Source organism: Cnephaeus nilssonii (assembly GCF_951640355.1).
Source record: "Cnephaeus nilssonii genome assembly, chromosome: 17".
NCBI lineage: Eukaryota > Metazoa > Chordata > Mammalia > Chiroptera > Vespertilionidae > Cnephaeus > Cnephaeus nilssonii.
This window is the reverse complement of record NC_137088.1, coordinates 20,265,810-20,278,704: the sequence shown is the minus strand read 5'-3', so window position 1 is coordinate 20,278,704 and position 12,895 is coordinate 20,265,810. Positions and strand designations below refer to the sequence as shown.

The window sequence follows — 12,895 nt, the reverse complement described above, 5'->3', positions numbered from 1 at the left end:
TCATGTGCACATCATATTTCTATGACTTATCCTATCTAATAAAAGGGCAATATGCAAATTAACCATCACTCCATCACAAAAAACAGCGGCAACCATAATCACAAAATAGCGGCGCCCAGTCCTCTCAGCCCCATCGAAGTCCCCCAGTCCCGGGGGGTGGGGGGTGGGGGGTGGGAGGGGCCGCTGTTGAGAGTGGGCAGTGTTAGCGGCCTGGTGGAATGCTTGCTTTGTCGCTGCAGTGACGAGGCAAGCATTCCGTGCCCGGCTGCGGATGGGCCTCTGGGCCTCGGAGAGCCTCTGGGCAGCAGGCGTGGAGCGTCCAGGCCCCTCAGAGAGCTACTGGCGCACAGATTTGTGCGCAGGGCTACTAGTTTATTTTATAACTGCAAGTCTGTGCCTCTTGTCCATCTTCAACCATTTCCCTCACCCGCTTCCCTAGCTTTCCATAGAATTTAGTCTCTCAAATGTAACAATCTGCACTAGGTTACAAGTAGGAGGTTTCGTTTTCACCGTTTACCCATGTAGAATATTCGATGTTTAAATCTGAACATACATTATCTTTTTGAAAAATAGAAAGTATTCTATTGAGGGTATAGAAAGATTTCATGGTCTCTCCCATGGACCTAAAAGAAGTCTGATCATTATCAGGTAAGAAAAGATCACCCCACATGGGGCACATGGCACATTGTGCCCAGAAAGAACTCAGTGAGAAAGGAAATCCATGTGGAAGAACAGGTCCCGGTATCAGGCACATGGCCCAGCACAGGGAAGCCAGCTGTCACTGTGATCAGCATTACTTGTAAGTTAGGATTTGGGAGCGTCTCTGGCACTGGTGTTGGTGCTGCATGTTCCATGAGTAAGATTTTGCATCTCCTGCGCTTGTGCTTTTCTGGATGGGAACTGGAATCTTTCCCTGATCTCAGTCTCAGGTCCCACCACCAGGTGATTGCTTGGCATGCAAGTGGAGAGGAGTTTGGCTTGTGTGTTGTTTTCCTTTTGCATGTGTTGCCTGCTCCAACACCCCACTGCTCTACTTGAACAGTGAGAATAGCCTCCTGAGCTTTGGCTTTCAGAACCTTTACTCAAGGTCACACATCTTGGGTCTGACCCAGCTCGGCTGCTTACTGTAGTCTCATTGCTCAAGCCTTGTGACATAGGGTGAGTTCCCCTTATCTTAATTTATTGATTTGGAAGCTGAGGCTCAGCGGGCAATTCATCCAAATTTACACCACTCCATCAAGACTTGGTTTTAATTTTTAGTTTGAGTATTGGTACTAGCCAGATATATGCCCTTACTAAATCACTGGGCCTCCATTTTCCTGTCTGTGAAATGGAGACTTTGGCTTCATTATGCTTAATGATGGCACAGGCCAAGACAATAGCCAAGAAGATGGGAAGAGAGACAGAAGTCTCCCAATTTTGCCTCTAAAATGGACATCATTCAGGAAAGTGCAATTGTGTCGGGCCCTCTCTGCAATTGTGTTTTATGCTCAAGGAGAGCAAAAGTAGCTTCTGCTTCTACTTCATTGTTCATTTGTTTCCTTGTCAAAAATGCTAGTCAGCAGCCGTTCAGGCCCAGGAACCCCCACTGTGGCATAATTTCCTGCTCCTAGCAGCCCTACTTACCGGTCATAATAAAAACACAAAAGGAACGCTTTGCTTTGCACATAAAAGTCACATATTTGGCAGACTAAGTGCTCTGATGAGCGGACGGCATTTGACAGGAGGTGAGTGAATTGGCTCTGCTAGGTAAGGCCTGGCAAAGCCAGGGCCATTCACTCAACACCAGCCAATTGAGCAGGAGGAAGTGGAACCTCAGGTCTCTCTATTGGAAGTTCGTCAAGGAGAGATGCCCACGGCTTGGCATTCCACTCAATAAACACTTACGATTCCAGTGTCCATGTGCCAGGCTCTGTGCTAGGAAGTGTGTGAGTTTAAAAGTCTTTCTAGTTTCCCTCCCATAGACATTTAGTGGAGGCTTCAGGATAGTGCTACCTTGTCTGCGTGTGCACGTTGTTTTAAGGATATCGATTGTTAACACGATGACAGGTCGGGAGATGGAAGGCACAGTCATTAGCTTCAGCTGCCCTCATAAGTTGTTACAGAGCTCAGAGAAATGCTAATGGATAAACAAGGCTGACAGGAACACGAGGGGCCAATTCAAAATGTCCCAAGGTGGCTAAGTTTTAGCCAGGTCTTTCTTTCCCTAAACAGCACACAAAAACCATTAGTATTGATATTCAGGGTAGGCAGACTGTATAGTGAACCAAGAAGGACTTCACCCCGGTTCACCCATCATATCTCAGGGCAGGAGGTGATTTATAAGCTGTTCTCTCTGTACAGTGATGGTGCCATAAAGATGATCCATGAGCACTTATACTTGATCTTTGGGGTATTTCTTCTTTTCAGTCATGGAGAAGAATGCGGAGTCAGGTCTCTGAATTCATGGCAATAGCCACTGCCAACATTTAGTGTGAATCACCATTGTGACAGCGTGTGGAATACTTAGTATTCGCCTTCTAACTCAATCCTTGCAATTATCATAGGAAGTTGCATTTATGGTTCCTGTCCACAGCTAGGGAAACCAAGGCTCAAAGAAATCAAGTTACTTGCCCAAGTTCTCCATGGGGAACTTGGTCGTCTTCAGTGTTGAATCTAGGACTCAAACTTGATCTATTGGAACTAGTGTGACCAATTCATCCCAGGCTGCATGAGGCTTCCTTCATTTCGCACCGAAAGTCCCATGTCCTGGAAACCCCTCAGTATCAGGCAAAATGGATGGTTTGTCACTCCAAGTGGAACTCTAACCAGAGACCATTCAGTATGTTGCAGATTATAAATAGAGCAATTTAGTTTAGACACTTAGACCTGATTTCCCATATCTGCAGAAAGCGGTGCACAGACCTCAGCTAAGCAATCTCTAAAGCCTTACTCCTTGAAGTGCGGTCAGCAAGCAGCACTAAGGTCACCTGGGAGCGTGTTGGAAAGGCAGAATCCCAGGCCACACTGGAGACCTACGGACTCAAGAGCTGCATTGTAACATGATCCTCGGGTGACTTGTACCAACATTAAATTTTGAGAAAGGTTCTAAAAATCTTTTCCAGAACTATACCACGGTGATCCTCAATCCACTGGAGTAGCATAAAGCTCCTTTTGGTGCCAGCCCTATACAGGGTCCCAAGTACAGAGAAGGGGAGCCCATGGCTAGAACTTCCACTCCAGAGTGGGGCAGCATAAGCAGTTTGTAATCAGGCCCGGACTTAATGTCATGGACCGATTGCCCTAAGGGGAAACAGTGTGTTGGGGAGGAAAGAACACAGGCTTTCAATTCACAGTGCCCCGGTTGGCACCTGGTCCTGCTGCCTGGGTGACCTGGGGGCAAGCTGGGAACTCCTAGGGCACAGGATGCACTTTGTAAAACGCTTAAATTACCCATCTCCGAGGTTGCCAGGACTGCTCTTCACCAACGGGAGGTGAGAAATTTTCTGAAAAATCCAAGAGATCAGTAAATTCCATGCCTTTGGGCTTCTCACTCTAATTGTCTTAGTGATTACGCATGTTAAAGTTAAGAAAAAAACAGGCAATGGTGCCAAAAAAAGAAGTAATTTACCAGAAGGTTTGTGTTTAGGATTTTACACAACAAATTTAAAGGGAACCACCCCCCCCCCGACACACACACACACACACACACACACACACACACACACACACACACAAGAATCTGCCTTCTAATGCAACTGTTCACTGATAAAGTTGCCTTAAGATGTAACTCTTAAGGATCCGCACAGCCCTCTCAGTTATAGCCTGCCGTTCCTTGGGGCAGCTAATTAAAACACCTGGTGGTAAGCAGTGCCTTCCATATGGTGCAAGGGAAGGGTGATGCTGCCCAGGAGTGAATGCAACCTTGCCTCAAAACCAGGGCACCATAAGTTATGCAGTGTCGCTGGGCTTCAGGAGCGGGCTTTAAGAGGGATGCTAATCATTCCATACAGGAAGGGGAGAACTGTTTAGAAGTCCAGCAACACAAGGAAGGATAGCGAAAAATCGATACCAAATCCCTCTCTTCTTCCAAACAACTATTAATAAACTCCTGCAGCTTTCAAGGTGTCGATCCCCATTAGAGCGCTGCAGAGGGAGGAATATGGACCACGGAGACTTTGTGGAGGGTTTCCTGCCCAGCTCACTTGCTCTCCACAGCCTCTGCGTCTGCAATTTCCTTTTCTTTAGTATAGAAAAGCGACAAAGAACAGATTAGAAGTGGCCTCAAAGGTACATCTAACCCCCTAGTGCAAGGGGCTTTTGGAGGAAGTGATCAAATGCTCCCTCCCTTCCCCGGGGCACTAGAAATCTCTGCTGGAATGCTAAGCTGCATAGCTGAACATATTATCTCCAAATGGTTGTTATTTTTGTCAAAATCCACTCTTCTAATTCACTTGGTTTTTCACATCCTCCTAACAAGGTCCTTTCATGTGGTGCTTTGCAGATTATGAAGCTTGCCTTCAACTTCTCATGACCCTCACTGTCAGACAGACTCTTAAACCCATTGTCCAGAGGGCATAGTTGACACACAGAGAGAGCCACTCACTTGCCCAATGTCACGCTACCAGAAAGTGACAGAGTAGGCACTTGAACTGGGAGGACTGGCGAGGCATTGCTGAAAGCTCTTCAGCTCTACTCCTTTTCCTCTTACCTGTATCCCCCCCCCCCCCAGAGAACCTCTCTCCAATCAACTGCGATGTTTATACGGAGACACTGACTCATTTAAAGCGCTACTTAAACCCGGGGTAAGATCTCCTTCCAGGTCATTGGTCAGTTTGCCCTGAGATCTGTTTCTTGAACTTCCTCTAGATGGCCTAGGGGGCGATTCCTACAGGATGCACTGCCCAGGCTGCCTTGTCAGTTGGCCATTGGCTTGGTTCCGCCAATGAGGGGACAGAAGCAGTTCATTGGAGGGTGGGTGAAAGGGAAAAGCCCGGATATTTCTCTGCCTCCCTGCGTGCATAAAGCTGAATCCCTCCATCCTTCAATGTCTTAGGCTTGCCATGGTTCCAACTCCTCCCACAAGGCCCTGGGCCTGGCCTCCAGGATGACATCTCATCTATCTTACAGCTCCCAGCTTCTTGCTACTGCTAATCTCGGTTGCCTCATTGTCTCTCGTGTGGCTTCTCAGCGCTTCCATCACCCATATAGCAAATTATCTGCATTAAAGTCCTTCTTCGTGAGTTAGTTGGTATGGTTCCTGTTTTCTGGTTGCCCCAACAGAAATAATCACTTTTTTTCAATTTTTATACATTTGTATATTTGGTTGGCTAGGGAGTGAAAAAGCAAGAAAAGAATCAAATTTTACTGACGGCTTAACATGTACTTCCTGGGGCTTGGCACTTTTATATGCCTTGTATATTTTAGTCCTCAAAATAGAACTGTGGGAAACATATTATCATTATTCTCCTTTTACAAAAAAAAAGTCTGGATATCAAAAAAGTGTGGTGGCTTGCCCAAAGATACAAAGCCGGTAAGTGGAACAGCTAAAATTCTAACGGAGGCCATTTTTCCCTCTTTATCAGTCGTGGAATAAAGACCAGGCTGGGACTCCATCTTGAAAAAAACACTGGTGATGGTGTCACTGTAGATATCAGAGTTTGGAGCACAAATGACTTATTTCTTTTTTACAAGCATTGAATTAAATAGTGAAGCCAGCAGGAATGCATAACATATAATTAGTACAAGCCTCAATATCTGGCATTGCCTTGGAAAAACTGAGGCAGTGGAGAAAGCCTGAGTCCTGCCTGAGGCAGCTTCGTGCCTTCTAATTAGTGTGGGGGTTATTTTCTGATTATAATTAACTATTTGATTTAAAAATCAAGGTAGAATAAATAGAAGTATGACATATGTTCAGACCTCTGATCAATGAGAATTCCACAAAGTCAGACACAGATATATTTGAGTTCCTACTCATTTGTCTGGGATTTCTTTACCTATTAGCTGGAATATATTTTTTTTTCTGGCATTATGATTACAGATCATCTTCCATTCATAAGATATCCCCCTGTGTTCTGCTACAAGGAGTGGAGACACTGAAGGAAGCCCCAGAAGTACTGAATCAGTCTTGGCTTTCACACGCACTAGCCTTGTGACCTTGAGACAGTTCTTTCAGTCATCCCTGGCTCAGATTCCTCTCCTAAAAATAGTGATAATTATATTTCGTCTACCTCCTGCAATGGGTCATTTTGAGCATTAAAAAAAAGCGCAGAATGTTGATGCCTTTTTGATAAATACAAATGGCTATAAAAGTGTAAGCGATCATGTTTATCAAAGCACGTTTACATTTATTATTGCGTTTTTATCCTCAGAGCAATGTGCCACCAGCACATTCCCTCATCAGCAACAGGCATGAATGGGAAAAAGGTTAAGGGTGAAGAACAATTTTACAAAAAGCCTTGCAAATAGTGTCAAAGTCATGTCCATTTTCTTTGGCCTTCACAAATGGCAGTCTTTGAAACGGGTGGCCCTCTGGGCATTTTTGGCTACTGATACACAGGAGGTTTCCCTGCCTCTTCCAGTCTCCTGGCTATGCCAACATCTGGGACAAATTCACGGAAACCAGGTGAAACTGAAAACTTAAGTTGTGAACTAAGGGGAAGTAAATGAAATTAAGGGGAATTGATACAAGATATAATCTACCATTTTATATGATGACTAGAAGCCCAGTGCATGATTTAATCATGCACGTGTAAGCTGTCTGTCTGCTGGTCGGCAGCTCCGAAGTCCCTGGGCCCCTAGGGCGAGGCGGGGCGGGGGCGTGGTCCTCCTGCAGCCGGGGTCTTGCCTTTGCCTCCTGCCCAGGAAGGCTGCTCCTGCGGCCCAACTGCCGCCAGACCCCTCCCCGCGGAGCCGCGCCGCCTGCCCACCCCCCCCCACCCCACCCCCCTCCAAACCTCCAAAACGTCGGCTCGCTGCCCCAGAGGCCCCTTCTGCGCAGACAGCTCAGCGTCCTGCCGGCCCAATCACCACCCCAGCCACCCCGAGTCCCGCCCCTGTGTCACCCACTGGCCCAATTGTGGGCGTAGCAGAGTGATGGTAATTTAAATATTACCTTTTTATTATGTAAGATTTTAGGTATTCTTCAGACATTTTTGTACAGTGGTCTTAATATTCTAAAAGATTTGGCTCTCTTTTTATATGCCAGAGCCCTAAGAAGAAAGAAGTAGGAAGTAAACAAAAGCAGGAAAAAGATGGTGCAATTCCTTACATTTATGGTAAGATCTGATTTCTAAGGTCTAGTCCTTACTTTTACAGATGTAAAAAAGGGCAGCGAATGTTACTCCAGTAAGAGGAGGGTTTCTCTAGTCAATGCACACACACACCGGCTTTCACAGGGAACATCAGCCTTAAAGGATCTGCTGAGGAAGTGGACTCCCCGGCTGTCTGATCTCCAAACACCCTTCCGATTTTGCACATTCAACACCTCTTTCTAAGTGCCTATGTGCCTGGCACTGAGCTGAGCCAGGAGCTGAGGATACAGACATTACAGAACTTGGCTGACCAACGCCTATCTCCCACCAGGCACAATGATGCTTTGGGGCAGACAGCACGAATCCTGACACTGCTGCTGCCTTTCCTCCTGACCTTGGCCAGGTTACTTTTCTCTTTCCTCCCCACTTTCAGCAATGTGATACCGCAAGTGGGGGGAGAAAAGAGAACACTAAAAGGTTGATAAGGAGAAGGGGTTCGATGCATTCCACTCAGTGCTCTGATGGAGGATCATATGCATTTCAGGTTTGGGGATCGAAAGAGTTTCATGGCAATATCCTCAATTTTCAAGGCTGTGCAAACCTGGAGTTCACATTCAACGAAGGCCGACTTGCAGCTGCTTCATAACGACTTGAACGCTGTGACAGAGCAAAGCGTCTTCCTATTTTCAACCCTAGCAATTTGGTTCAAGCGTGATCTCAACCACTTTAAGCTCTGATATTTCTAGCCACTTCTTATGCTGTATTTTCTCTTAATGCCACCAATCATGTGTGAAATTCTGTTGCAAAACTAATCTTTGTGGGAAATGAGATGTAATGGTTGCTTTAAAGAGAGAGAGAGAGAGAGGGCAGCGACTATGACCTTCCTTGTTTTTTTTGACATGTTTTTCATAGTGTAATACAAATGGAAACATCTTATTTTGTCTTAAGGTCAACTAGAAATAGGTTCCTTCGCATACCAGCATCACTCTTTGTTAAGCAGGGAAAGCCTTGAAAATTATCCTTATGACTTGACTTTAAAAACCTCTAATGTATGTAATGGTTGTTATACTTAAAAGCCAGCTCTGCTAAAAAAAAAATAGTTTAATTTCCATCTCATTAAATCAATACTTTATGTTTTATCTTTCAAATGATATGAACAGATTTAGGAATACACAAAAGATGGGAATGAGGAATAATATTTGAGTACTTATATAACATGGCGCTATTCAACAATCCACTGTTAAACACACACACACACATAAGCCAACACATCTATCTTGGCTTATCAAGGGAGGTTTCAGTCAAAAGCAGCTGTGACCACATCTTCTGGAATGGAAGTCAGAAACCACTAATTTAAATTTTTCATTTGTTTTTTGGGAACAATTATACCACCCACAAAAGGGTAACTTTGCAAGTTGTCATTATCTCATGAATTTTGGAACTTATCCCTTAAATAAACCCATCTCATTTCCATATAATTACAGCAACTAAGAAGGTTCTTTAAAAAAACAAGAAGGTAAATTTTAGCTCAAAACTTAAGGGTATAAATGAATAGGGAATCCATATTACCGGCATACTGATCAAATACAGAATTTGGTTCCTTAAAATAAGAACTTCACATGAATTTAATAGAGAACAGTCATGAGGGGAAAATCTTTATTATTTTTTTAATTCTTGTAGATTTCAGGTTCCTGCATATAATCCTTTCCAACAGTATTCACCTGTCACATTCTCCACCCCAGTTGTGTAGTAATTTATTGCATATTTTCTACATTCATAAAACATAATGGTAATGACTTCAAACTTTAAAAGGGGGGAACCTGAACTAAGAGATTTCTTCCTGAAGGATTCTGTGCCCGGGAACCTTGGGAAGACAGGAACACCTCAGGAGTGTTTAGAAGACTCCAGTGGGCCTAATTCTCCATAACAGGTCACTTAGCACAAACTAATTAGGACAAGTTAAATGTTTCCACTGAAAACACCAAAAAAAGAGGATTTTTTTTTTTTCTGCTGCCTGCTGGTTTCTGCTCATTTCCTTCCCCATAACCTTGCCACTTGACTGTTTTTCCAACACACTGTTTCAGAGGTGAAACTTGATGGGCCAGCCAAAACCAAAAGTGTAAATGCTGAGTTAAGAATGTTCTAAACATCCCAGGGACAAACAGAAGTCCTTCTATGACAATGTACAACCGTGTTTATTATAGGCAGGGGAATAGGTTTCTGGTCCAGAATTTTCCTACTAAATCTGTTCTAGCTGTTGTATTCAAAGCTTCCCCAGTTACGCATTTCTTGTTATGACAGGCACACCACTGAGTATTTTTCCTATTTGTCTTGGGCATTTTCAGGCAGGCAGCTGACCCACAATTAACACCAAGCTGAACTTGAAGAGCTCAGTCACACTTTCTAAATGTTGCTCGCCCTTTTCTCCAGGTTTACTTATTATGCCATTAATAGTAGCATTTAGGGTGAGCGCTAACGTTTGTCTCCCAGTTCCCTGCATGTGTTGAAGGAGTATCTTTTCTTGTACCGTTTCTCCATGTGGTTCACTTGGGGTCTGATAGCATCCTGGTTTCCAGCCACACAGAGTTTCCTCCGTGCCATCAGCCTCCCATTTTCTCTCCTGATGGCAGAGGGTTTCGACATGGCACCCCTCTGGCCAACCATGGGCAATGTGTGAGGTGGATATGACCAGTGGTGACGACTCACAGCACCAACAGCGGAGAAATGTGTTGGGCCAGATGGAAAGGGGGAGATGACTCAGACATAGGGCGCTTAGAGCTGGAGACAGGTACACCTTCTGCCAGACTCTGAGATACATAACCGGGGTGCACTCAAGCAAGGAGCCTGCCCTTCATACCTCCACACTCCTTTTAACCAAGCTGTAATCCGGTGGCTCTGGTCTGTTGTACTGACAACCACCCACGGCTACTCTTCCTTAATCTGGGATAAAGTCTCCCAACTGCCTTGCTTTTACTTCTGGATACATTTTTAATGGCTATTCATCCTTGGCACATGTAATTTTTAACTAGGTAAAATATTTATGGGGGTGGAGAGGGTAACTTCATAAGCATTTATTATTCTCCCTTGCATTTACAGTAAGTCCCAATCAGGTTGCTGACTGGGATTTTCCTTGCTTCTGTCTCCCATGTGAACCCGACTTTTAACTCTAAGTAATGAATGCAAGCAAGATCGATAGAATAAGTAACAAAGGTATCCAGGGTGACTGAACAGCAAACTCTTAAATCACTGCGCAGTAAGTGCGAATGAACAATTATTGAAAACACTGCACTGCAATCTCAGTCGGAGATAAGAGTGAGGCTTAAGCCATTAAAAGAGTCCATTAGTCATGTAAGTCTGAGACAGCACACTCCAAACATGAGCTGTTCTCCAGAACTGGAAATATTCTACCAACTTGCATACAAACAACTGACTCCAACTGACCAAGGACAGAGCTCAACTGTCCAGTCCCTGAGGGTGAGGAGGCACGAGAGAGGCAGAGAAGCTGAGTCTGCTCAGGCAATCATTCTACAGTTATATCGGGGGTGGGGGTTGTGCAACACTGACAAACTACATTATTTATAAGGGAAGTAAATATCCCGCCTGAAAATCAATTCACCCCATGTTACAGCATCGTCATGATCTTCATCACTCCCTGCTCAGGACACAGATAAAAGAATTCTGACACCTCTACCCCATCCCCACAAATCACCAGAAAAGCTCAAGAATGCATTCTGGCTTCCCCTTTGTCCCTGTTCGCCCTGACTTGATAAATCATTTGCACTTCAAAAATGAAGGGACAGCAATAGGCAAAGTAAAAGCATGGTTCTGAAAAATGACCTGAAATGGCTAAAATGTTGGGCACACACATAACTGTACACATGCACACACACACACACACACACACACACACACACACACACATGTACATATCAGCACAGTCGTAGGGATGTGCAAACATCTGAATGCTATAGAATCTTCACATGCCTGGGTCGCATTGCTTAATGCCTCTTGTCCTCGCTCTTGTACCCCGCCTTTCAGTAGAGACAGGTGGGCTCTCAGAGTTCTGATCTCGGATCAGCTTGAACAAGGGGCTGCAGAGCATAACCTGAAAGCAACGGCATTCCTGAATCCACACGATTTCTTCCGGGAATAGAAAAACATATCTCATGCCGGAATTATGGTAAGACTGAACCACGCTCATGACACACAGGGCAACTTTAGCCTTGCCTTTAAAAGAGTATCATTTCATTCGAAGTAGGACATCGCATTTCAATGGGTACTATTAAAAACTTGCATTGCACAGTGAAACTAATTGCCCTGTGAATCACCCTGCTTCACAAGACGGCTGGGCTAGCGTACAGTGAATAACATGAGCTAGCCCGGGGAACATTTCACCAATAGCCACAAGATAATCCAAGTACAGCATGGAGGGCCTCTGACCGGCACTTTTAGACTCGGCCAGTACTCTAGTTAATGCTAAGTCCTCATGGCACTCACACAATGAATTGTTGCAAGAGGCTGAAAACTTTAAGTAAAATTACAACCTACTTCCCACCCCTCAAATATCATGCAGATGCCAAAATGTTCTTTTGTCCAAAAGACATATTATCTTTACAAACTTTTCCATGTATCAAAAATATACTCATGATCAACAGTAACTACCTGCTATTTTATTCATTGCCAATACACAAGCTTACTACCTCCATCATTAACCCCTGAAAAAGGGTGGTACCAGGTTCAGCTCTGGATTCTGCTTATATTTGCTATGAAATCGGGATTGTTTCTTTCCAATCAATTTTAGTTATTTTAATACCTCTTTTCTAATATGACACAAATGATAGGGGCATCAAAACTGCTGTCAAGACAACTAAAGGCATTCAGCTTTCGCAACTTGTGTGTCCCTTCCACACTTTCACAAATGTTTCTAAGGCGAGAGAGAGAGAGAGAAAGAAAAAAAAAAGCACATAGTACACACAGAAATAAATACCCGAGACCCTAGTACTGGCCCCACATGCATTTATCAAAGTATTTCTTTAATCTGAAAAATGACTGTGGACTTCATACATACTTCAAGCTAACTGAGAAATCACACAGAGCATTTGCCTCTTTCAATCCTTCCTCAACCCCTCCCCAGTGGCTCTCACAAACCTTTGAATATCAGATAGATGCCCTTAGATGATGACACCGGATGGAACTCACAGAGGGAAAGCATAACTTCAGGGAGGAGGAGAGGAGATTTCAGTTCTAATCCGTGGCTTCTTAGGCAGCGAAGGGGTTTTGCCTCCTTCCCTGGCAGCAAGTCGTTACAGTGCTATGGTACAGCTCCCCGCCTGCTCACAGCGCTCCACTGATCTGCCCAGCTGTGAGCCTCAACATGTTTTCTGGAAATCCGGGCGGCTCCACTGACAACCTCGGGGAGGCTTCCCCCGCGGCACCCCACTACACTGCACACGTCTTGAACCGCTCCGAGGCGTCTACAGGTTTCAAATAAAATGCATGTTGTACTGGGCTGCTCTAGCTAAACGGAAAACGGGGATGGGATGGAGTGCTCTCAGCTGCTCGAGCGCCGCACACCCAGGAATGTTTTCCCTTTCTGCCTCAGAATTAAGGAAACGCCGAACTGGTTCGGGAAACACTGACACTGACTAAGCGTCCGCAGCATC

The 12,895-nt window shown here is 44.7% G+C and overlaps 1 protein-coding gene across 1 annotated transcript in view; it reads right to left on the bottom strand.

The window, feature by feature from the left end:
* The window catches only part of ZNF385D (zinc finger protein 385D), a gene marked incomplete at its 5' end in the record, with an annotated part of 281,502 nt that extends 269,058 nt beyond the window's left edge, over positions 1-12,444 (bottom strand). Inside the window, one exon of the mRNA XM_079795585.1 lies at positions 12,381-12,444. Coding sequence (XP_079651711.1) covers positions 12,381-12,444 — 64 coding nt within the window. The remainder of the gene's footprint in view (positions 1-12,380) is intronic.
* Between the last annotated feature and the right edge of the window lie 451 nt (positions 12,445-12,895).